This window comes from Elephas maximus, chromosome 2 (assembly GCF_024166365.1).
Source record: "Elephas maximus indicus isolate mEleMax1 chromosome 2, mEleMax1 primary haplotype, whole genome shotgun sequence".
NCBI classification, from domain to species: Eukaryota; Metazoa; Chordata; class Mammalia; order Proboscidea; family Elephantidae; genus Elephas; species Elephas maximus.
This window is the reverse complement of record NC_064820.1, coordinates 59,664,852-59,690,884: the sequence shown is the minus strand read 5'-3', so window position 1 is coordinate 59,690,884 and position 26,033 is coordinate 59,664,852. Positions and strand designations below refer to the sequence as shown.

General features: G+C 37.0%; 1 protein-coding gene across 2 annotated transcripts in view; it reads left to right on the top strand.

Moving 5' to 3' along the window:
* The window catches only part of IL6ST (interleukin 6 cytokine family signal transducer), a 61,920-nt gene that overhangs the window by 21,763 nt on the left and 14,124 nt on the right, over window positions 1-26,033 (top strand). The window contains exons 2-10 of one of the 2 annotated variants that reach the window (XM_049863784.1): window positions 7,072-7,150; window positions 12,464-12,769; window positions 13,685-13,805; window positions 16,842-17,008; window positions 17,518-17,672; window positions 19,809-19,968; window positions 22,604-22,686; window positions 23,409-23,619; window positions 24,180-24,362. In XM_049863784.1, coding sequence (XP_049719741.1) covers window positions 7,087-7,150; window positions 12,464-12,769; window positions 13,685-13,805; window positions 16,842-17,008; window positions 17,518-17,672; window positions 19,809-19,968; window positions 22,604-22,686; window positions 23,409-23,619; window positions 24,180-24,362 — 1,450 coding nt within the window. In that variant the 5' untranslated portion in view covers window positions 7,072-7,086. Of the gene's footprint in view, window positions 1-7,071; window positions 7,151-12,463; window positions 12,770-13,684; window positions 13,806-16,841; window positions 17,009-17,517; window positions 17,673-19,808; window positions 19,969-22,603; window positions 22,687-23,408; window positions 23,620-24,179; window positions 24,363-26,033 lie in introns of those variants that run through there. The other variant, XM_049863792.1, reaches the window with a different exon arrangement.

Below are 26,033 nucleotides of genomic sequence, written 5' to 3'. Positions count from 1 at the left end.
AGCCCTTTCAGTCTCTCCTTTCTTGACCATTTTGCCGGCTTCCCTCTCTCTCTATCCTCCCATCCCCCCTCCAGACAAGAGTTGCCAACACAATCTCAAGTGTCCACCTGATATAATTAGCTCACTCTTCATCAGCGTCTCTCTCCCACCCGCTGACCAGTCCCTTTCATGTCTGATGAGTTGTCTTCAGGGATGGTTCCTGTCCTGTGTCAACAGAAGGTCTGGAGAGCATGGCCGCCGGGATTCCTCCAGTCTCAGTCAGACCATTAAGTTTGGTCTTCTTATGAGAATTTGGGGTCTGCATCCCACTGCTCTCCTGCTCCCTCAGGGGTCCTCTGCTGAGCTCCCTGTCAGGGCAGTCATCGATTGTGGCCGGGCACCAACTAGTTCTTCTGGTCTCAGGATGATGTAGGTCTCTTGTTCATGTGGCCCTTTCTGTCTCTTGGGCTCTTAGTTGTCATGTGGGCTTGGTGTTCTTCATTTTCCTTTGCTCCAGGTGGGTTGAGACCAATTGCTGCATCTTAGATGGCTGCTTGTTAGCATTTAAGACCCCAGACGCCACATTTCAAAGTGGGATGCAGAATGATTTCATAATAGAATTATTTTGCCAATTGACTTAGAAGTCCCCGCAAACCATGTTCCCCAGACCCCCGCGCTTGCTCCGCTGAGCTTTGAAGCATTCATTTTATCCCGGAAACTTCTTTGCTTTTGGTCCAGTCCAATTGAGCTGACCTTCCATGTATTGAGTGTTGTCTTTCCCTTCACCTAAAGCAGTTCTTATCTACTGATTAATCAATAAAAAAAACCCTCTCCCACCCTCCCTCCCTCCCCCCCCGTAACCACAAAAGTATGTGTTCTTCTCAGGTTTACTATTTCTCAAGATCTTATAATAGTGGTCTTATACAGTATTTGTCCTTTTGCCTCTGACTCATTTCGCTCAGCATAATGCCTTCCAGGTTCCTCCATGTTATGAAATGTTTCAGAGATTCGTCACTGTTCTTTATCGATGCGTAGTATTCCATTGTGTGAATATACCACAATTTATTTACCCATTCATCCGTTGATGGACACCTTGGTTGCTTCCAACTTTTTGCTATTGTAAACAGAGCTGCAATAAACATGGGTGTGCATATATCTGTTTGTATGAAGGCTCTTGTATCTCTAGGGTATATTCCGAGGAGTGGGATTTCTGGGTTGTATGGTAGTTCTATTTCTAACTGTTTAAGATAACGCCAGATAGATTTCCAAAGTGGTTGTACCATTTTACATTCCCACCAGCAGTGTATGAGAGTTCCAATCTCTCCGCAGCCTCTCCAACATTTATTATTTTGTGTTTTTTGGATTAATGCCAGCCTTGCTGGTGTGAGATGGAATCTCATCGTAGTTTTAATTTGCATTTCTCTAATGGCTAATGATCGAGAGCATTTTCTCATGTATCTGTTGGCTGCCTGAATATCTTCTTTAGAGAAATGTGTGTTCATATCCTTTGCCCACTTCTTGATTGGGTTGTTTGTCTTTTTGTGGTTGAGTTTTGACAGAATCATGTAGATTTTAGAGATCAGGCGCTGGTCGGAGATGTCATAGCTGAAAATTCTTTCCCAATCTGTAGGTGGTCTTTTTACTCTTTTGGTGAAGTCTTTAGATGAGCATAGGTGTTTGATTTTTAGGAGCTCCCAGTTATCGGGTTTCTCTTCATCATTTTTGGTAATGTTTTGTATTCTGTTTATACCTTGTATTAGGGCTCCTAGGGTTGTCCCAATTTTTTCTTCCATGATCTTTATCGTTTTAGTCTTTATGTTTAGGTCTTTGATCCACTTGGAGTTAGTTTTTGTGCATGGTGTGAGGTATGGGTCCTGTTTCATTTTTTTGCAAATGGATATCCAGTTATGCCAGCACCATTTGTTAAAAAGGCTGTCTTTTCCCCAGTTAATTGACACTGGTCCTTTGTCAAATATCAGCTGCTCATACGTGGATGGATCTATGTCTGGGTTCTCAATTCTGTTCCATTGGTCTATGTGTCTGTTGTTGTACCAATACCAGGCTGTTTTGACTACTGTGGCTGTATAATAGGTTCTGAAGTCAGGTAAGGTGAGGCCTCCCACTTTCTTCTTCTTTTTCAGTAGTGCTTTGCTTATCCGGGGCTTCTTTCCCTTCCATATGAAATTGGTGATTTGTTTCTCTATCCCCTTAAAATATGACATTGGAATTTGGATCGGAAGTGCGTTAAATGTATAGATGGCTTTTGGTAGAATAGACATTTTTACTATGTTAAGTCTTCCTATCCATGAGCAAGGTATGTTTTTCCACTTAAGTATGTCCTTTTGAATTTCTTGTAGTAGAGCTTTGTAGTTTTCTTTGTATAGGTCTTTTACATCCTTGGTAAGATTTATTCCTAAGTATCTTATCTTCTTGGGGGCTACCGTGAATGGTATTGATTTGGTTATTTCCTCTTCGGTGTTCTTTTTGTTGATGTAGAGGAATCCAAGTGATTTTTGTATGTTTATTTTATAACCTGAGACTCTGCCAAACTCTTCGATTAGTTTCAGTAGTTTTCTGGAGGATTCCTTAGGGTTTTCTGTGTATATAATCATGTCATCTGCAAATAGTGATAACTTTACTTCTTCCTTGCCAATCCGGATACCTTTTATTTCTTTGTCTAGCCTGATTGCCCTGGCTAAGACTTCCAACACGATGTTGAATAAGAGCGGTGATAAAGGGCATCCTTGTCTGGTTCCCGTTCTCAAGGGAAATGCTTTCAGGTTCTCTCCATTTAGAGTGATATTGGCTGTTGGCTTTGCATAGATGCCCTTTATTATGTTGAGGAATTTTCCTTCAATTCCTATTTTGGTAAGAGTTTTTATCATAAATGGGTGTTGGACTTTGTCAAATGCCTTTTCTGCATCAATTGATAAGATCATGTGGTTTTTGTCTTTTGTTTTATTTATGTGATGGATTACATTAATGGTTTTTCTGATATTAAACCAGCCTTGCATACCTGGTAGAAATCCCACTTGATCAGGGTGAATTATTTTTTTGATGTGTTGTTGGATTCTATTGGCTAGAATTTTGTTGAGGATTTTTGCATCAATGTTCATGAGGGATATAGGTCTATAATTTTCTTTTTTTGTAATGTCTTTACCTGGTTTTGGTATCAGGGAGATGGTGGCTTCATAGAATGAGTTGGGTAGTATTCCGTCATTTTCTATGCTTTGGAATACCTTTAGTAGTAGTGGTGTTAACTCTTCTCTGAAAATTTGGTAGAACTCTGCAGTGAAGCCGTCCGGGCCAGGACTTTTTTTTGTTGGGAGTTTTTTGATTACCGTTTCAATCTCTTTTTTTGTTATGGGTCTATTTAGTTGTTCTGCTTCTGAATGTGTTAGTTTAGGTAGGTAGTGTTTTTCAAGGAATTCATCCATTTCTTCTAGGTTTTCAAATTTGTTAGAGTACAATTTTTCATAATAATCTGAAATGATTCTTTTAATTTCATTTGGTTCTGTTGTGATGTGGTCCTTCTCATTTCTTATTCGGGTTATTTGTTTCCTTTCCTGTATTTCTTTAGTCAGTCTAGCCAATGGTTTATCAATTTTGTTAATTTTTTCAAAGAACCAGCTTTTGGCTTTGTTAATTCTTTCAATTGTTTTTCTGTTCTCTAATTCATTTAGTTCAGCTCTAATTTTTATTATTTGTTTTCTTCTGGTGCCTGATGGATTCTTTTGTTGCTCACTTTCTATTTGTTCAAGTTGTAGGGACAGTTCTCTGATTTTGGCTCTTTCCTCTTTTTGTATGTGTGCATTTATTGATATAAATTGACCTCTGAGCACTGCTTTTGCTGTGTCCCAGAGGTTTTGATAGGAAGTATTTTCATTCTCGTTGCTTTCTATGAATTTCCTTATTCCCTCCTTGATGTCTTCTATAACCCAGTCTTTTTTCAGGAGGGTATTGTTCATTTTCCAAGTATTTGATTTCTTTTCCCTCGTTCTTCTGTTATTGATCTCTAGTTTTATTGCCTTGTGGTCTGAGAAGATGCTTTGTAATATTTCGATGTTTTGGACTCTGCAAAGGTTTGTTTTATGACCTAATATGTGGTCTATTCTAGAGAATGTTCCATGTGCGCTAGAAAAAAAAGTATATTTTGCAGCAGTTGGGTGGAGAGTTCTGTATAAGTCAATGAGGTCAAGTTGGTTGATTGTTGTAATTAGATCTTCCGTGTCTCTGTTGAGCTTCTTACTGGATGTCCTGTCCTTCTCCGAAAGGGGTGTGTTGAAGTCTCCTACTATAATTGTGGAGGTATCTATCTCGCTTTTCAGTTCTGTTAAAATTTGATTTATATATCTTGCAGCCCTGTCATTGGGTGCGTAAATATTTAATATGGTTATGTCTTCCTGATCAATTGTCCCTTTTATCATTATATAGTGTCCTTCTTTATCCTTTGTGGTGGATTTAAGTCTAAAGTCTATTTTGTCAGAAATTAATATTGCTACTCCTCTTCTTTTTTGCTTATTGTTTGCTTGATATACTTTTTTCCATCCTTTGAGTTTTAGTTTGTTTGTGTCTCTAAGTCTAAGGTGTGTCTCTTGTAGGCAGCATATAGATGGATCGTGTTTCTTTATCCAGTCTGTGACTCTCTGTCTCTTTATTGGTGCATTTAGTCCATTTACATTCAGGGTAATTATAGATAAATAAGTTTTTAGTGCTGTCATTTTGATGCCTTTTTATGTGTGTTGTTGACAATTTCATTTTTCCACATACTTTTTTGTGCTGAGGCGTTTTTCTTAGTAAATTGTGAGATCCTCACTTTCATAGTGTTTGACTTTATGTTAGTTGAGTCGTTACGTTTTTCTTGGTTTTTGTCTTGAGTTATAGAGTTGTTATACCTTTTTGTGGTTACCTCATTATATACCCCTATTTTTCTAAGTAAAAACCTAACTTGTATTGTTCTATATCGCTTTGTATCACTCTCCATATGGCAGTTCAATGCCTCCTGTATTTAGTCCCTCTTTTTGATTATTGTGATCTTTTACCTATTGACTTCCATGATTCCCTGTTATGTGTATTTTTTTTTTAATTAATCTTAATTTGTTTGTTTTTGTGATTTCCCTATTTGAGTTGATATCAGGACGTTCTGTTTTGTGACCTTGTGTTGTGCTGATATCTGATATTATTGGTTCTCTGACCAAACAATATCCTTTAGTATTTCTTGTAGCTTTGGTTTGGTTTTTGCAAATTCTCTAAACTTGTGTTTGTCTGTAAATATCTTAATTTCGCCTTCATATTTCAGAGAGAGTTTTGCTGGATATATGATCCTTGGTTGGCAGTTCTTCTCCTTCAGTGTTCTGTATATGTCGTCCCATTCCCTTCTTGCCTGCATGGTTTCTGCTGAGTAGTCAGAACATATTCTTATTGATTCTCCCTTGAAGGAAACCTTTCTTTTCTCCCTGGCTGCTTTTAAAATTTTCTGTTTATCTTTGGTTTTGGTGAGTTTGATGATAATATGTCTTGGTGTTTTTCTTTTTGGATCAATCTTAAATGGGGTGCGATGAGCATCTTGGATAGATATCCTTTCGTCTTTCATGATGTCAGGGAAGTTTTCTGTCAGAAGTTCTTCAACTATTTTCTCTGTGTTTTCTGTCCCCCCTCCCTGTTCTGGGACTCCAATCACCCGCAGGTTATCCTTCTTGATAGAGTCCCACATAATTCTTAGGGTTTCTTCATTTTTTTTAATTCTTTTATCTGATTTTTTTTCAGCTATGTTGGTGTTGATTCCCTGGTCCTCCAGATGTCCCAGTCTGCATTCTAATTGCTCGAGTCTGCTCCTCTGACTTCCTAGTGTGTTGTCTAATTCTGTTATTTTATTGTTAATCTTTTGGATTTCTACATGTTGTCTCTCTATGGATTCTTGCAACTTATTAATTTTTCCAGTATGTTCTTGAATAATCTTTTTGAGTTCTTCAACAGTTTTATCAGTGTGTTCCTTGGCTTTTTCTGCAGATATCCTAATTTCATTTGTGATATCATTAAGCATTCTGTAAATTAGTTTTTTATATTCTGTATCTGATAGTTCCAAAATTGTATCTTCATTTGGGAAAGATTTTGATTCTTTTGTTTGGGGAGTTGGAGAAGCTGTCACGGTCTGCTTCTTTAAGTGGTTTGATATGGATTGTTGTCTCCGAGCCATCACTGGGAAACTAGTTTTTCCAGAAAATCCGCTAAAAAAAAACTGCAGTCAGATCCCTATCAGAGTTCTCCCTCTGGCTCAGGCTATTCAGATGTTAATGAAGCCGCCTGGGGAGGGTGGGGGAGGGAACAGAGAGATAGGAGAGTAGCACCTCAGAATATAGCCAGAGTTGCTTGTCTTGCTTGGAATGACTCTTATATCTGAGATTCCCGCGGGCGCGTCGCCTATGTGTGCTGTCTGTGTGGAGATTGCCCCCGGGGGGTCTGGCCCGCTGGAGTCACGGTCAGATCCTCCGCTTCCAGCCCCACGCCCAGCGTCAAGGCTCCCCTACTGGGACGGTGCACTCTCGACTCCAAAATCAGTCGCTGCCTCCCGGGGACTTCTCGTCCCTCCAGCCGCGTGGCCGTGCCGCCTCCGTGAACCAGGCCCCACCTCATTTTTAAGGATAGAAAGTAAACTTTAGCTGTACAGAGACATGAAGTGTGCTATTCATAACATTTTGTATTATCGTCAAAGTCTGGATTATATTTTTAAATATAATTATCTTTTAATATACTGAGTCTATTAGTAACTGAGGACCAAATCGTAATACAAATTTCATCTAATTTTAAAAATTTATAGCCTTTTTTTAGTTTTCTGACTTTCTTGGTGCCCTCTCAATTAACCTTAAAGTATAAATTATGTTTTCTGGCAGTCTTTTACATAGCCATAACTTCCATGGGAATAAAGGAAAACATTCTGAAGACTTGTTTTCTGCATTCTCATAGGAATTGTACCAGCTTTTAGAAAACAACTACATAATGGAAACAAGAGCTTTAGAAATTGTGTCTTAACTTATTATGTGTGTATATGAGAGAAAAAAATGTTAAAAATAATATTACATGTATCTTTTACAGAAATATCTATACAAGATGTTGACTTTGTGGACTAGGATAGTGCAAGCTTCATTTATTTTCCTCGCCACTGAATCTATAGGTAAGGTTCATGAAACTTGGTAAGTGTGTCTTCTGTGTTTTCCTCCAAGCTGTTGGTGAAATTAACATAGCATTAGTTACCTATTAAGGAGTTATCTATTACTGCCTCAAAAATGACCCCAAAACACAACAATAAACAATAATTATTTACTATAATTTTTGTTTTAATGTTGTTTTAACATTAAAACAATAATTACTATTTTTCATGGGGTCAGGAATACAGACAAGCACAGGCAGACTGGTTCATCTTTGCTTTACAATGTCCGGGCCCTTAGCTGGAAGATTCAGACTTTGGGCTACAATCATCTGAAGGCTTATTCACTTATGTGTCTGGTGTTAATGTTGGCTGTAGGCTGAGAGCTTTGCTGGGACTGATGTCCATAACACCCCTACGTGGCATCTCCATGTGGCCTTGGCTTCCTTATAACATGTGGTTGGGTTCCAGGGGCAAATATCCCATGTGAGAAAGATATCTAGTCAAGTCACAAGCTCTACTTTAACCACCTAGCCTTGGAAGTCACATAGCACACTGCATTGGCTGGAGCAGACGCAAGTACCCACACAGATCTTAGAGGAGGGAGTATAGACTCCAACCTCATAGTAAAAGGAGTATCAGTCACATTTTAAGAAGAACATGTGGGATGGAATAAATAAATGTGGCCATCTTTGGAATATACAGTCTGCCACCAGGACACTGAGGTCAGGAGACATCAGCATACTACTCAAGACTTCCCTCTTGGTTGACTTTCTTCTTAGCCAGTGTTTTTTGTGTATGAGTAATCAAATAAATCTATTAGTTTGAACCTATGAAATTTCTGTTTTTGTAGATTGAAAATAGTTAAATATCAGAAATTTCGTAATGTTCAGTCTGATAACTGGTCTGGTATATTCTGATCCACATTTCTTCATCTTGCCGACATGAACGTAAAATATAACTTTATGAAACAAATTTCTTAAAATACTCTCTACAATTTTATCTCAAATAGCCTGATAACCCTATAAAGCTAGATTACCGTATTTTTACTCAAATAACGCATGCCTTCTGTGTTTGCCAGCTGCACCCTCCCCCTGCAAGGTATTTTCGTAAGTGCTGCTATGCCAATTTTTTTTTTTTAACATGTTGCTATTCCCTATAATTACTTCAGGGAAAGTGACACAGGAATGATTTTACCAATGAATAAAATGAGGTCTGAGAGTTGTAAGTACTGGTTCGCTGTCACAGGGTAAGTTATTAGCAGAGATCCTCCACAAGATCAAGTTCCATACTATTGGAAACTGAGAGTAAGATATGCACTGAGACTTAAAATAATCTAAATCAGACCCATTGCCATCGAGTCAATTCCAACTCATAGCAACCTTGTAGGAGAGTAGGACTGTCCAATAGGATTTCCAAGGCTGTAAATCTTTGTTATGGATAAAATAGCAAAGAATGGGAATTCCAGAACACATAATTGTACTCATGAGGGACCTTTACATAGATCAAAATGCAGTTGTTCAGACAGAACAAGGGGATACTGAATGGCTTAAAGTCAGGAAAGGTGTGCATCAGGGTTGTATCCTTTCACCATACCTATTCAACCCATATGCTGAGCAAATAATACGAGAAACTGGACTATATGAAGAAGAACGGGACATCAGGATTGGAGGAAGACTCACTACAACCTGCATTATGCAGGTGACACGACCTTGCTTGCTGAAGGTGAAGAGGACTTGAAGCACTTACTAATGAAGATCAAAGACCACAGCCTTCAGTATGGATTGCACCTCAACATAAAGAAAACAAAAGTCCTCACAACTAGACCAATAAGCAACATCATGATTAACAGAAGATTGAAGTTGTCAAGGATTTCATTTTACTTGGATCCACAGTCAACACCCATGGAAGCAGCAGTCAAGAAATCAAACGATGCATTGCACTGGGTAAATCTTCAGCAAAGGACCTCTTTAAAGTGTTGAAAAGCAAAGATGTCACCTTGAAGACTAAGGTGCGCCTGACCCAAGCCATGGTATTTTCAGTCCCATCATGTGCATGTGAAAGCTGGACAATGAATAAGGAAAACTGAAGAATTGACACCTTTGAATTGTGGTGTTGGCGAAGAATATTGAATACACCATGGACTGCCAAAAGAATGAACAAATCTGTCTTGGAAGAAGTGCAACCAGAATGCTCCTTAGAAGCAAGAATGGTGAGATTGCATCTTACATACTTTGGACATGTTGTTAGAAGGGATCAGTCCCTGGAGAAGGACATCATGCTTGGCAAAGTACAGGGTCAGCAGAAAAGAGGAAGACCCTAAATGAGGTGGATTGACACTGTGGCTGCAACAGTGAGCTCAAGCATAAAAACGATTGTAAGGTTGGCACAGAACTGGGCAATGTTTCGTTCTGTTGTGCGTAGGGACACTGTGAGTTGGAATCTACTCGACGGCACCTAACAACAACAAATCTTTATGGAAGCAGACTGCCACATCTTTGTTCCATGGAGCGGTTGGTGAGTCGAACCTCCTACTTTTCTATTAGCAGCTGAATTCTTAACCACTGTGCCACCATAGGAAGTGATATTAACAAGCCACATCATAAGTCTTGAAACAAATTCACCTTCCGACTCTGGGCCTAATGGGCCCTGTGAGATCCCAGAGTTTCATTTGGGAGTACAGTTTTGATTGCAAAGACATTTTAATTCCTACTGCAGGATTTGAGAAATACGGAGTGTCTTAGTTATCTAGTACTGTTATAACAGAAATACCACAAGTGGATGACTTTAACAAAGCGAAATTTATACTCACAGTTTAGGAGGCTAGAAGTCTGAATTCAGGGTGCCAGCTCCTAGGGAAGGCTTTCTCTGTTGGCTCTGGGGGAAGGTCCTTATCAGTCTTCCCCTGGCCTAGGAGCTTCTCCGTGCAGGATCCCCAGGTCCAAAGGAAGGGCTGTGCTCCCGGTGCTGCTTTCTTGGTGGTATGAGGTCCCCCTGTCTCTTTGCTTGCTTCTCTTTTATATCTCAAAAGATATTGACTCAAGATATAATCTAATCTTGTCAGTTGAGTCCTGCCTCAGTAACATAACTGCCTCTAATCCTGCTTCATTAACATCATAGAGGTAGGATTTACAATATATAGGAAAATCACATCAGATGACAAATTGGTGGACAGTCACAGAATACTGGGAATCATGTCCTAACCAAGTTAACACACATATTTCGGGGATACAATTCAATCCATAACATGACATAAAAAAATAATTGTTTAACTTTTGAAAGTAGTTTTAACTTTGGGCCCTCTAGCTTGGACCAAGAGGGAAATTGGAAGAATCTGGCTGATAACTGAGGTTGAGTATGTGAAGACGGAGCCCAGTGGTTAAGAGCTCGGTTGCTAACCAAAAGGTTTGCAGTTCAAATCCCCCAACCGCTCCTCAAAAACCTAATGGGGTGGTTCTACTCTGTTCTATAGGGTCACTACGAATCGGAATCAACTTGATGATAACGGGTTTGGTTTTTTTTTTTTTTTTTAAGTAGGTGAAGGTATCTCAGCTTTCTTTATCTGTAAAATAAAGTGTTAAAGTAAATAATCTTCAAGGTTCTTTTCAGTTTCAGATTCTGTGATTCTTTGCCTTTCACCTTAACTGCTAGAACTAGTCACTCCTAAGAGAACCTTGCAGATCTTATTAGTGTGACTAGATTACCTTTCTATGGAAAGCAGTAATGATGATGATAGGCTACTATTTATTTTTATTGAATAGTAGGCATTATACTAGGTATTTACCATAAGTAATTTTTAATATTAACCTTTCAAGATAGTTACTATTAACTTCATTTTCCAAGTGAGAAAACTGAAGCTCAAATAGAATGGAACCCAAGGACGTACTGGTGAATGGAATTCCCTGGGGAAAACTGCCATAGGTTTGTGAACAGTGACACTGGAGAAAGAGAATAGAGTCATGCCAAATACTTGGCATGGTGATACATTATCTTGATGGTAATAGAAAACTGTTCAATAAATTAAAATAGGGAAATAGTATAATCATGTTAGAGCCGGTAACTCTGGTAGCAGCATGTAAGATAAACTGGGAGGCCAGACTGTGATTTAAAATGATGGTCTGAGCTTCAACAATCAAAATAAGGTTGTCAAGAAAGGGTTGGTAATGTGATATTAAGAATGTATAACCAACAAAACTTTGTGCAGTATTATAAATTGGGGACTGGAGGAGGCTAATTGGAGATTTTGAAGGTGACTATAGAGTATCTGGAAACCCTGGTGGTGTAGTGGTTAAGAGCTGTGGCAGCTTACCAAAAGGTCAGCAGTTCGAATCCACTAGGCACTCATAGGAAACTCTGGGGCAGCTCTACTCTGTCTTATAGGGTCACAATGAGTTGGAAGCGACTCAACGGCAACGGGTTTGTTTGTTTTTATTATAGAGTATCTGGCCTAGATGACTGGATGGGAGTGGTGGTATTAGCAGCGATAGAGAAATTAAAAGAATAAGTCTGAGAGGAACCATGATACATTTAGCTTTAGACATGTTCAGTTTAAGGTACCTGTAGGCTATCACAGAAACCCTAGTGGTGTAGTGGTTAGGTGCCACGGCTACTAACCCAAAGGTCGGCAGTTTGAATCCACCAGGCGCTCTTTGAAAACTATGGGGGGAGTTCTCCTCTGTCCTATAGGGCCCATATGAGTCGGAATCAACTTGACAGCAACGGGTTTGATTTTTTTTTTGATGGGCGAGAGGTTAGGGCTAAAGATAGGGATTTATCAGCATGAAGTAGGTGGTAGTTAAAGCATATATTTGTATTTTATTATTTTTAGCCAGTCTGATTCTTTGTTTTTTAATTGAGATTTTATCTCATACATTTATTGTTAAAACTAATGTATTTGCCTATCTTGTTCTAGTCTTTGTTTTTTATTGCTCCTTTGCTGTTTCCTTTGTTGTCCAGTATGAATGATGTATATTGTCTCTTTCTGCCCCTTCCTAGTTCCACCTCTCAAGAGCATTCGGGACTGGAGAGGGGGAGAGTTTAGTTTAGATCCTGGGTTGAATCAAGAGGCAGGGTAGGTGATGGGACAGGTATGAATCATGTTGCAGACAGTTTGTGTTTTCTACAGTAAAGTTAGAATAATATACTATGGGCTGAAGCCTAAATAGATTTTTCTTAACCTAGCTCCATTTGTCTTATAATTTACGTATTTCTTTACAAATTTAGCCATTAAATTGTCAGTATTTGTTTCCAGTTGTGTGTTTTCTTCTTTTTCTGCGACTGGCTCCCAGCCAGATAATCATTTTGTACCCTGTTTTAATGTTTTCTATTGTTCCTTCTCAGGTGTTCTTCTAGATCCATGTGGTCATATCAGCCCTGAATCTCCAGTTGTACAACTTGGTTCTAATTTCACTGCAGTTTGTGTACTAAAGGAAAAGTGTATGGATAATTTTGATGTAAATGCTGATAACATTTTCTGGAAAACAAACCATGCTACTGTTCCGAAGGAACAATATACTATCATAAACAGAACAGCATCTAGTGTCAGCTTTACAGATATCTCTTCATTAAATACTCAACTCACTTGTAACATTTATGCATTCGGGCAGATTGAGCAGAATGTTTATGGAATCACCATCATTTCGGGCTGTGAGTTTTGTTGTTTTTTTTTGGAGGGGCGCAAGGGGTCCTATTTCAGAATTTGTCATGACGAGTGAACTGCATTTTCATTGTTGTGTGTTGATCTTTATGAAGTGCGATAATTTGTGGCCTCAGTGACATTTGGACACATTCATTAAAAAAAAAAAAGCTTAGAATTAGGAACTACATTTGCATTATTAATATACAAAAGCCTAGAGAATAACATGAAGCTTTCTATGTGGCCTTGAAAGTCAAGTATCTGTCAGTTTTTTAGAAAAACATTCCATACCATGAGGCCCCCCCAAGAAAGTATTCTTGAATTGAAACCTGTGAATGCGTTCATAGTAACTTTCCGCATCCACTTAATTACTGAGAAATTGCACGTGTAAAGCAGCTACCTGAAAGTGCGTAAATATGGGAGAAAGTCCTTCTGATTAGTCTCAGTAAATAGAGTAAACTTTCTATGATCCAAAATATAGAATCAAATTTGTGGGTCACCCAAACTTTGCGATTTTGATATTCGTTTTCCCTCCAACAGAGTTTGGGAAACAATAGGAAGATAAAAATATAAATTAACCATTTTTGCTTTTACTTAATTACTACTTAGTAACACATGTAAATATTTTTAAAAATAAGCTAAATGGGCCAATCAGTTGATACTATCATATAGCTATAAATGAATGTTAGTTTTTTCTAGAAAATTAATTTGAAACAAACTAGTAAATTACAATTATGATACAAAATACATATTACTACCTAAAAAGTTTGAGTTTATATAGAAAATTAACTCCTTAGTAACCACTATTTCATTATGTCCATACCTTTTGCCTGGGTTTGTGTTTTGTATCTAATTTTATGTTGTAAATGTCTTGTGAGGCATATAAAACTTTGGAGTTTTTTTTAATGCTAATTATTCTCTTTTAGTGCCTCCAGAAAAACCTAAAAATTTGGGTTGTATTGTGAATGAGGAAAAGAATATGATGTGTCAGTGGGATCCTGGAAGGAAGACATACCTGGAAACAAACTATACTTTAAAATCTGAATGGTAGGTTATTTTAAGTTTATTGTATTTTGGATTTATTAAATCATTTTTGCTGAGGTTTTTATTTTGTCAAGAGGTAATATTAAATGCAAAATTTTGGACGTTTTACTTAATTTTATATTTTGGCATATTCCAAATATATATATAAGTAGAAAGAATAGTATAATCAACTTCTATGTACCCATCACCCAGCTTCAGTAATTACCAGCTCAAGGCCAGTCTTATTTCATATGTACCCCATCCCAGATTATTTTTAAGAAAATCCCAGGCATGGTATCCGTTCATCCATAAATATTTCAAGTGTTGTCGTCGAGTTGATTTTTCGCTCACAGCAATCGCATGTGACAGAGTAGAGCTGCCCCCATAGGATTTCCTGGGCTGTAACCCTTACAGAAGCAGATTGCTGAGGCTTTCTCCTGAGGAGCCTCTGGGTGGGTTCAGACCACTAACCTTTACTTAACAGTTGAGCACTTAACCACTGTACACCAGGGCTTCTTAAATATTTCAGTATGTATCTTGAAGAGAGCAGGACTCTCTAAACCACAATACCATAGTATACCTCAATATACTTTAATATCCTTAAATATTCAGTAAATTTTCACATTTCCCCTGCTGTCAGTCTCGTAATTTTTTTAAAAAAACATTATTTTGAATCAGGATCCAAATAAGCTGCATACATTGCAAATTGCTGGTATGTCTTGTGAGTCTCTGTTAATCTCTAGGTTCTTTTTCCTTGTATTTTCGTTGTTATATGTTATACATCATTTAACATAGCCCTCTGCCCCTATATTTCCTAAAAATTGCTGTTAGATCTAGAGACTTGATTAGATTCAGTTTTTACTCTTTTTTTTCTCCAAAAAGATTTCCTAAGAGCAGTGTGTACTTCCATCAGGAAACACATAATACCTGGTACTAAGATGGAAGCTGTGCTTTCAGCTACTGTCAGCCCGATCTATTCAGTATAAAATTCCCCATCCATTTGTTGGGTTGTTTTGGGAAGATTGTTGTTTTTTTCCAAATGTAGAAAAGTTAAAAGAATTTTACAGTAAAGTAAATTTTGTATATATACCCACCACCTAGATTCTACAATTAATATTTTACTGTATTCGTTTTATCGCATACAAACTTACCTATGATCCTTCTGTCCATCTACCAATCATCTTTTTTTATGCATTTCGAAGTGAATTGCTGACATTAGTATAGCAAACCCCTAAACACTTCAGCATTTATAACATTAGCTAGAGTTCAATATTTGTTTACAAAGTTTTTTTTAGGTAAAATCTACATACAGTGAAATACACAAATCTTAAGTGTATCATTCAGTGAGTTTTGACAAGTGCATACACCTGTGTAATTCACACTCCTGTCAGGATATCAGACATTACCAGCTTCCCCAGAAAGTTCTCTTAAGCCCTTTCCCCGGTCGTTCCCTGCCCCCATTCTGCCCCCGCGAGGTAACTGCTCATCTTTACCAGGTATTATTTTTGCATGTTCTAAAATGTCATACAGATGGAATCATAAATTATGTTCTCTTTTGTGAAAGGGTTTTGGGGCTCAGCAGAATGTTGAGATTTAATCATGTCATTACTTTCTATTAATTTTTTTTACCTAAAAATTTGAACAATCGTCAGTGATCATTATTTCTTTATGAATTACAAAGTGGTGGTATTTTATCATTTCCTTTTCTATTTTTTGGCTGAAATACTTGAGAAAAACTTCCCTTTATCAACTATTGGTTACCCTGAGGTACTGTTTATATAACAAAGGCCAAAAGTGTTAATATTTTCCCTTTATTAACCAGTTTTATAATGAGTTGGTTTCCTGGCATCCCCCAAAGTTGAATAACAAGAGGTTTTCCCCTCATTATGAATTCACATTTAAACAGGTTTGATATGTTTCAGTGCGTTATAGTTATTATTTTTATTGCTGCTTAAATTGTTTTATCTTTGGTCAGTGGTTGATTGCTGCATCCTTTTGACACAACTTCATTAGTTGTTGATAGTTTTCTTGATTTCTGATATGATATTCCAGCTTCATTTTCTACATTTCCTTCTCCAGACCTAGAATCAACTATTTTCCAAGGAGCCCTGCTCCATTTAGTGTGAAATAACGGAGACTACAACCAGGGTGCCAGGGGAACTGATTGCTACTGGGTTATCATCGATTTTAGGCTTTTTCAGTGGAAAGAGCTGGGAAATATTTGTTTTCTTTAAAAATATCATGAACTCATACTGTTACTTCCAATTTGTAATCAGGACCACAGGTTTTTGCTTAATTTTCTCTATCTTACATCTGTATTTCCTTTTGCCTACAGTGAAAATTGTAGCTCCCAACGACACCAACATAATTATTAATTTGCTTTATCCCACAATAAACCAATGGCTGCTTTTAAGATTAAAATTACTTTTTATTTATCCTTCCATTTTTTTTAAGTAGTGTATGTACATAAATATTTTAATTGGGATACAACTATAACACAGTGAATAAATATAGTAGTATCACTTGAAGCTTTTTATGTTGCTCAAAATCAGAACAGCGGTTGCCAGGGTGGAATGGGGTTGGCTGGAAAGAAACAGCAAATTTTCTAGGGTGATGAAAATTCTTACCCCTACCCTTCTGTCACTCCTAACATATGGTGCTTGGAAAAAGCTTATTATGCTTAGAGAAAGACATTTCTGGCGCAGTAAGGATTCTGTTTTCGGAAAGGGGAAAAAAACAGGGCTAGGAGCACAAGGAAATAGATAAAAATAATATTTGGAGAGCACGGGGGCATAGATCATGAAATTCTAAAATGCAGTATTCTTAAAGTAAAAATTTGAAAATAATTTTGTCTTAAGATACATATATCACACTTGGTTTTAAAGAGAAACTGGTTAATTTTTAAGAAATTGCACTTACCTTTTTTTTTAGTGATGAACAGTTTATTCCAAACTTCGCTACAACAGTCTTCATCTCATGAGACCCTTTTCAAGTAGCTTTTTTCACTCTAATTTTTAAAAGTCTATCTTTAATGACTGACTCTTCTAATTTTATATTTAGGGCAACAGAGAAGTTTGCAGACTGTAAAGCGAAGCGTGACACCCCAAACTCATGTACTCTTGATTATTCTCCTGTATATTTTGTCAACATTGAAGTCTGGGTAGAAGCAGAGAATGCCCTTGGGAAGATTACATCAGATCATATCAATTTTGATCCTATAGATAAAGGTAATTATAAATTTGAATTTGGGAATTTATTAGACTATACACTGGTTTATAATTTAAAATAATTTTCAGATTTTAATTAATATAGAAACAAGCATTTACTTAATCTTACTTTTTACAAAGGCACTTTATCAAGAACATTAGAAATAGTTTGGAAAGAAGAAAAATATCCATAATCTCACACTCACAGCAATTTTCATTTTGAATGTTATGCTCTAGTATTTGTCCAGTTCTCAACCATTGTGTGGCGTTTTTTTTCCTAATTTGATATATTATGAGCATTTAATTGTTTTTTCATATCCGGAAAAGATTAACAAATGGAATAAACTGACAAAACTAAAGTTTTCTTTAGAAATTTTCCTTTCCATTGTAATAGCATGACATAGCATTGTTTTCAGAGTAATTAGTTCATTTTATAAGAAAAAATGAGTATTGTGAAATAAAGAAAAATACAGAGTATATTTGAGTTTGTATGTGAAGTTTTAAAAGTAAAACATGGTTTTATTCTTCAGTGAAGCCCAATCCACCACATAATTTATCAGTGAGAAACTCAGAGGAACTGTCCAGTATCTTAAAATTGGCCTGGATCAACCCAAGTATTAAGACTTTTATAGGACTGAAATACAACATTCAGTATAGGACCAAGGATGCCTCAACTTGGAGCCAGGTAAATCAAAAGTTATTATTTATTTCAGTAATCTTTCTTGTAGACCTTCTAAGCTAAAAAGTTTTCTGAATCATTTTCTAAATGTCTTAAGTTTCTGGTTACATGAGATATTGTGATTGACCCTTCTTCTAGATCTTTATTTCAAAAAAGAGCAAACAAGAAGACATCCGGAGAGAAAACACAGTCTTGCTATATACAGGCGCCTTCAAGTAAAATATGGAAGGGATGTAGGGTGATAAGGAATATCATTTTTGATTAAAGATGAAAGGCATGCAAGTAATAAGCAAATTAAGTGAAGGGCAAAAATAAAGAAATTATATAAATAAACTAGAGCAGGAGTTGGTCCAAATCTAGCGCAGCCTAGTTTTTATAAAGTTTTACTGGGACACAGCCACACTCATTTGTTTATGTATTGTCTTTGATTTTTTTCTGCTACAATAGCAAAGTCGAATAGTTGCAACAGAGATCATCTGACCCACAAAGCCTAACATATTTACTGGTTGCACAATGGTTAAGTACTCAGCAGCTAACCAAAAGGTTGGTGGTTCAAACCCACAAATGACTCTGTGGGAGAAAACACTTAGTGATCTGCTCCCATAAAGATTACAGCCTAGAAAATTCTATGGGGTAGTTTTCTCTGTCTTGTAGGGTCGCTGTGAGTTGGAATTAACTCGTCAGCACATAACAACAACAGTAGCCCTCTACAGAAAATGTTTGTCAACCTCAGAGATAGATGAAGGGCTTGGTGGGAAACTTTTAATACTGGAAGGAAAAAAAGTTAAATTAGAATGGCGTACCCAAAGATAAGGAGACCTGGTGGCGCAATGGTTAAGCACTCAGCTGCTAACCAAAAGGTTGGCGGTTCGAACCCATTAGTGGTTCCGTAGGAGAAGAGACTTGGCAATCTGCTCCCGTAAAGATTACAGTCTAGGAAACCCTGTGGGGCAGTTCTACTCTGTCCTATAGGGTCGTCATGAGTCAGAATTAATTCGACAACGCACAACACCACCACCCAAAAATGATGCTGTTACCCAAAGAAATTCTTAGAGCTTTTCAAAAAGCTAACTGTAGCATTCAGCTACCACTACTATTCTTTGTCATGACTCCATTCGTCACTAAGAGTACATAGGTTTTTGTTTTTGTTTCTCTGGTTGCACTATTGTACTCAAAAGGAAACTGAGCCCATGACCTTACTGCTTCTGTCCTCTGTCCCACTAAAGGGCTCAGAATACAGTAAGAAAAAGTAACCAAAACAAAGTTGGATTAATATTTCACTTTGTACTGAGTGGATACATACCTGAGGTTCTTCAAAATATTTTTTCTTATCACAGGATCTTAATTCAGTGGTACAAAAAAGACTGACTCCTATTTGTACCCAATATTGAAATCTCAGAGTAGGAAAAAGAACTAAAGAAAGATTAGGCTGGATATGTTCCTTTTGCCTGTCCAGATCTACATTCTACCCTTTTCCACCTTGCTGTCTATCTTGGGATACTGACCTGTATGGATTCCATCAGTGGGTTTCTATCCCTTCTAGCTTCCAGATGAGTTTGGATAATGGGAGGAGGAGGCCTGGCAGGAGAGAGGAGGGATAGAAGGGAGTAAGATAGCATATTTGTTTCCCCTTCTCCCTCTCTGGAGCTGGCTGTGTCTCAGATGAAGGTCACTGCTCCTGTCAAGGCAACCTTGTCTGTCTGACACTCTTCTTCCAGGTTCTGGTACCTCCCGTCACCCCTTTGGGCTTAGAGTAATAACAGTTCCCTGTTGTTAAAAATCCCAGAGTACTCTAAGGAGGTTCCCCTACATTTTGCCCATAGTCCCTTTACTAAACCTTCCTTGAATTAATTGCAGTGTACCATCTTTTTTCTGTTGAGACCCTGAGTATTATAGGTCCCAGGAAAGAGAGAAAAAAAAAATAAATGGAGAATGATAGATATTTCCATACTTCTCAAACATAGTAACTTCACTGTTTTTTTTTTTTAACTGCTTTTTGATTTGTACTTCTTTCTTTCAGAGTTTGAGATTAATTTATTAGTCTTGTTTTATTAAATTGATCTCTAAAATCTTGTACAACATATAAAACCTATTATAAGTACCTTTTTTTTTTTTGTCGTTGGTTGATTTGTTTTGGTTCAGATTCCTCCTGAAGATACATCATCCACCCGGTCTTCCTTCACCGTCCAGGACCTTAAACCTTTTACAGAATATGTATTTAGGATTCGTTGTATGAAGAACGATGGTAAGGGATTCTGGAGTGACTGGAGTGAAGAAGCAAGTGGGATCACATATGAAGCTAGTAAGTAAATTAAGTATATGAAAAAATAAATTGTTGGAATTCTGGCTGTGAGTTGTGTTTGGTTTTAGTAATATTGAGTTTAGAGTACACCACATTGTTTCTTATTTTTCGATCATTTTATTCAAACTTAAACCAAAAAAACTAAACCAAACCCAGTGCCATTTAAGGACACCAGGATATAAAACTTAACATGCATTATTGATTTGATACTTAATTCAAGAAAATTATCATGGAATGGTATGTTAGATATCATCAGAATACTATTGAATTGCTTAAAGGTTGATAAGTCTAGAACATTTTATAAAGGGAAAGGGCTTACAGATTATCCCTAACCAGAGAATTATGTCTTGAAACATAATCATATTATGTAGCAAAATATACTTTAGACCCTCACTATCAAAAAAGATATTTGTTATATGTATACACACACGTGCACACACACACGCACACCCCTACTCCTCACTTATTGACTATCTTGTTATCCAACATTTTGCATTTGCAGCAATACTAAAAAATCTGCCATCCCAACTATTTTGTTCTTTAACAACAACGTACGTCTGGCAGTAACAAACACCAAGGTACGAGATAAGTAGTGCTGGCTGTGATAGTTAAGGTGATGTGTCAGCTTGGCTGAGCCATGATTCTCAGTGGTTTGGCAGTTACGTAGTGATGTAATTTGACAGTTATATAATGATGTAATTTGACAGCTATGTAATGACGTAGTCATCCTCCATTTGATAATCTGATGTGGCTATCCTCCATTTTTACGTGACACCCTGGTCTTTGGAACCTAACCATGTCTTGATAAGTGAGGGGTGGGTGGGTGTATATATATATTTTTTTGTTTGTTCCTGTTTTTTCCTACCAGCACTTGATAGTCCCTAGGAAAGGGCTGGTTGGTTGGTTGATTTTCATTTTTTCCCATAGATAATATAATACGTGTAGAGTAGGATCCAAAGAGCACAAAAGAGTGCACAGTCTTAATATTCCTTCCCCAAAGCAACTAACATTACTAATTTCTTGTGTAACCTTCAAGATATAATTTTATGACATACAGGTTTTTGTTTTTGAACTTTTTTTTATCACAATTCCAATTCTTTAGGTCTGAATGACAGCAGCTTTGGCTTAGAAACCCCTCCCTACCATCCATATCCCTTCACCTCCAACTCTACTAGATACTTAGAGTGTTACATGAATTGAAAATGTCAAAGGCAGAAAAGTGTCCTTCCCCCATAGAAATTTTCTTCCACTCTTGTAAGTGCCAGGAAGCAAAGCAATCCTGCTACTGCCATTCTGGGCTCCTCATCCAGATGCCTTTGTCTTGACCAGGAGTTCTTAAATAGGGGTGCTTAGGCCCTTTAGAGGTATATGGGTCAGTTTGGGAGAGCTCAGGAAACATTCTAAATGTAGGTGAAATACTGTGCTTGGTGCCTTTGTTCATTTTTTGTGGGGAGGAGTACATAATCTTTTTCCAATGAAAGAACTCTGGAGCGCAAAAAGCTATGAACCACTGGACTAGGCATTTCTTCAACTTAGTGAATGAAGCCTCTAGGTTCTCTGCTATGTTAGGACATATGTTAGGGAATATTTCTGGCCCATAAAGTTTCCTTTAGAATGTTATGGTCTTTTGAGCGCTGCACTTAGTTCTTTATTTTATGGCACTTTGTATTTCTTTGAACCTCCTGTACCAGCCTTCCTGGTCTGCCTGTCTTTCCTCCTTCCTCTGTTTTTTCATCTATAATTGCCTTTTCATGATCAGCACAGCACTGCTTAAGTTTCATTCAGATCCTTTTTTCTTCTGTTAAGTACCATATCTTGTGATGATATTTATAAAAATTTTGAAAACTCAGTTGATACTACAGGAATTTTAAAAGCCCATTTACTAGTACTTGATACTATATTTTAAAAGTGCTTTTTCACGTGGTTGGTGATTATCACAACAATCCTGTGAGTTTGTTTTAATTGTGGTAAATATATATGTAACAACACATTGGACATTCCAACAATCTTCAATTCTGTAGTTCTGTGAGTTAGTGTTAACTGTATCCTATTATCCCTTGGTTCTAACTGAAAGGTCGGCAGTTCCAACCCACCAGCCACTCCGTGGGAGAAAGATGTGGCATTCTGCCGCCATAAAGACTTACAGCCTTGGAAACCCTGTGGGACACTTCTACTCTGTTCTGTAGGGTCATTGAACAGAATCGACTCAACTGCAGTGGGTTTGGTTTTTTGTCCTGAAGCATCCCAATATAAATCAATAAACTTACACATTTACTCTGTTTATCTTGATTTGTTTTATATTCTTAGATCTTATATACATTTGGGAGCTTTCAGCATTTATTTAAATGATTTGTCAATTTGATTTTTTAGTGCAAGGAAATAATGATGCATGTTGTGGTTATTGCTTAGGATATATTTGTATGCTTACAATTTTGAGGTTAGGAAAGTGTTCTAGTACAATGTAAATCATCAAACTATTACCCTGACTGAAAGAAGACCCAGGCATAACATGCTGGGATGGGAAAAGGAAAATACTGGTAAAAGACAACAATAGTAGGAAAACAACTTCCAGGATTTTTTTTTTACTGTTAAAATTTTTTTATTTTAAAAAGCTTTTGTCTTTTTTTATTTTTAGAACCATCTAAGGAACCAAGTTTCTGGTATAAGATAGAGCCATCCCATACTCATGGCTATAGACCTGTAAAACTCATATGGAAGGTAAAGAAAAAATGACATGTTTAAATTCTTTTAGCTCTTATAATACTTTTTTATATGATATGAGTAGAGTCTTTTTTTTCTCCCAAAGCTTAAATTTTTATTCATTTTAATATCAGCAAAGTTCTTGTTAACTATGTTTATTAATTAAATAGAAACAAGCTTTTATATATACTGCATAGAAATCAGATATCAAACTATAACACCTCATAGGGATCTCAGCACAGTTTTAGAAGAGTATAAGTTGTATAAAAAGTATGTTTTAGTACTTTATTGAATTTTCCAGGGCACCTCATAGAAAAGAAGTTTTGGGTAATCAGTCTTTTGAACATAAAGAGCAACAAAATGTATGCTGATAACTAGAAAATATAAAATTGTCACATACTTCATAAATGTGCTATAAGTAGATCATACTAAGAAGGTAGAGAAAAATGCTTAATAAAAAGATAAAATAATTGAGGTCCACACAGCCACAGTACAGAACTGCATATAACAAATAAGAACTAAGAGCTAACAGAACGATGTCCCTTCTTCTCTTTCAGCTGATCAGTATGTAGTGTATTTACTGTAGTACCAAGTCCACAAAGAGGTTGCCTGTCCCTTCCAATTAAATACCTAGAGGTTTGACACAATTGGTGACAATTCTTAGTGAAAACAAAGAAAAACTAGTTAGCTTTATTCACGATTTATGAAATAATTTTTTTAAATAAGCTATTTTATTACAGACGTTGCCTCCTTTTGAAGCCAATGGGAAAATCTTGGATTATGAAGTGACTCTTACAAGATGGAAATCTCACTTTCAAAATTACAGAGTTAATGACACAAAACTGACAGTAAACCTCACAAATGATCGCTATATAGCAACTCTGACAGCAAGAAATCTGGTTGGCAGATCAGATGCGTCCGTTTTAACCATCCCTGCCTGTGACTTCCAAGGTTTGTGCCTGTGAGAGAGCCAGGCTTAGTGCCGAAGAGGGTGGTTAGGAGTGGGCAGGGCTCCAGTGAAAAAAGAAGAGTAGCCTAAGACTGTCCCTCAGCATCAGAGAGAATTATAGTTTCAGAAGTCAGTCGGCAGCCCAATGACCTGTTTCATCACTATGTGGCTCACTTAAATCTTGCAGTAAGATGCTTAATTCCTTTTAGCACTTTTCTGATTACTTACCTGGATTTTAAAAAATACTTAAAGTTCTGATAAGTTTATATTCACATGATTTAAATATATTGTTTAGCTTTCAAAGACAAAAAGTTTGCAGTTACAGACTTACATGTACAAAACAGTTGAAGAATTTTGAGAGAACAAGAATAAATAGTTGAAATAAATGAATTCCCTTATATGGAAATTATAATAAAGTATTTTCGGTCATGGAAATGTTAATATTATATGCTATAAAAATTGTGGTAGCAGGATCAGTCACATGGTTATGGAAATGACTATAAAATGTCAAAATTTCAAATTAAAAATTTTTTTTTACCATTTGTCAATTTTTTTTTTAAAGCTGCTCACCCTGTAACGAATCTTAAAGCATTCCCCAAAGATAATAAGCTTTGGGTAGAATGGACTGCTTCTAATGAGTCTGTAAATAAATATATACTTGAGTGGTGTGTGTTATCAGATAAATCGCCCTGTATCCCAGACTGGCAACAAGAAGACGGTACCATACATCTCACCTATTTAAGAGGTAAACCCAGCTGAAAGCATTAAGTTGATATCATTTTTCTAACTGTTTAGGGAGATTTCTCTCTTACATATCCTTTTCTGGTTTGTAGACATTGTGGTCCATTGAAAACACTTCCAATTTATCATAGCACCTCTAGTTACTAGATGTGTGACTCTCAGCAAGTCACGCTTAACCTCTCTGAACTGCAGGGTCTCTTCATGGATAAAATGGGGCTAATATCATCTTCCTTTATACCTTAATTTTGTTTTGATCTTCAAAGAAATGCTCACAAACTGTAAAGTAATATAGAAATAAAAGATCATCCAGCCTCTGTCACTAACTAGTTTATGTCTTCTCTGTATCTGATTTAGCTTCCTCATTCTTCAGGTTAGGAAATAGTTTCCTAGAGTCCCTGGATGACTTATTTAACTTCTTACAGGTGTTGAGTAGGGGAAGCAGAACTAGAGCTCAGATTTCCTTAAGTCTTTTAAGTGAAAGTTCTAGGACAGAATGATGTTGATCCCAACTCATAACAACCCTATAGGACAGAGTAGAACTGCCCCATAGGTTTCCAAGGAGTGGCTGGTAGGTTCAAACACCGACCTTTTGGTTAGTAGCCAGGCTCTTAACCACACACCACCAGGACTCCAGTGGATGTTACAGAGCCTCCAGATGGATCGCTCTGTGTTTATGTCTGTGTTTATATCATTTTAAAGCCACTTCATCAGTGGCTTTAAAATGATACAGCAACTTTAAAGAGAAAACAGAAACAACTTGTATGTGCTTTTTTATTAGTAAAAGAAATAATCATTAGAATTCAGCTGTGAGTAATATGATTAATCAGAAAAAACCTCTAAGGAGAGAGATACCTGCCATAAAGTTTATGAGCTTTATTCGTAAAAGAAACTGTGTGGCCTTTATTAGCCTATTATTTGATATGCAATTCTAATGAGCTTGGTTGTCTAGTTTCACAACCTTACGAAATTAAATGCTTGGCAAAGCTAACTTTCTTAAAAAAGCGTAGCATAGGTTCTGGAGCCTTTAGGGTTGGAGCAGGTGGCCCCAGATACTTCAGTAGCCCTGATAGTGTCATTATTACAGAATATAAAAATTTCTTATCTTCTTGATGATCATAAATAATCAAGGGATGGTAAAATTACTCTGTTTAAGAATGCAAAGGCACATATAACTTCATGAATAATGGCTAAGGGAATGAGTTTTTGTTGAAGGTACAGTAAAACCTGTGAAAACTGGAACCTGTGGAAGACAGAAACCTGTCAGAGAAGGAAAACGCAAATATTTCGCATTAAAATAAGTGATAGAAAAATGGTACAACTGCACCCTATCAAAGGAAAAAACATGCGAGACCAGGAACAACAAGGCAGTTCTGCAGAGTTCCAGTTCTCACAGGCTTTACTATGTAGACATTAAAACATTAGCATAATGTCTGTTTTCACCTTATTTTCTGATGTAGACCAAACCCACTGCATTAAATCAATTCCGACCCTGTAGGACAGAGTGGAACTGCCCCGTAGGGTTTCCAAGGCTGTAAATCTTTAAGGGAGCAGACTGCGACATCTTTCTCCCGAAGAATGGCTGATGGGTTCGAACCACCGACCTTTTGGTTTGCAGCTGAATGCTTTAACCACTGCACCACCAGGGCTCCTTTCTGATGTAGACAAATAAAATGTA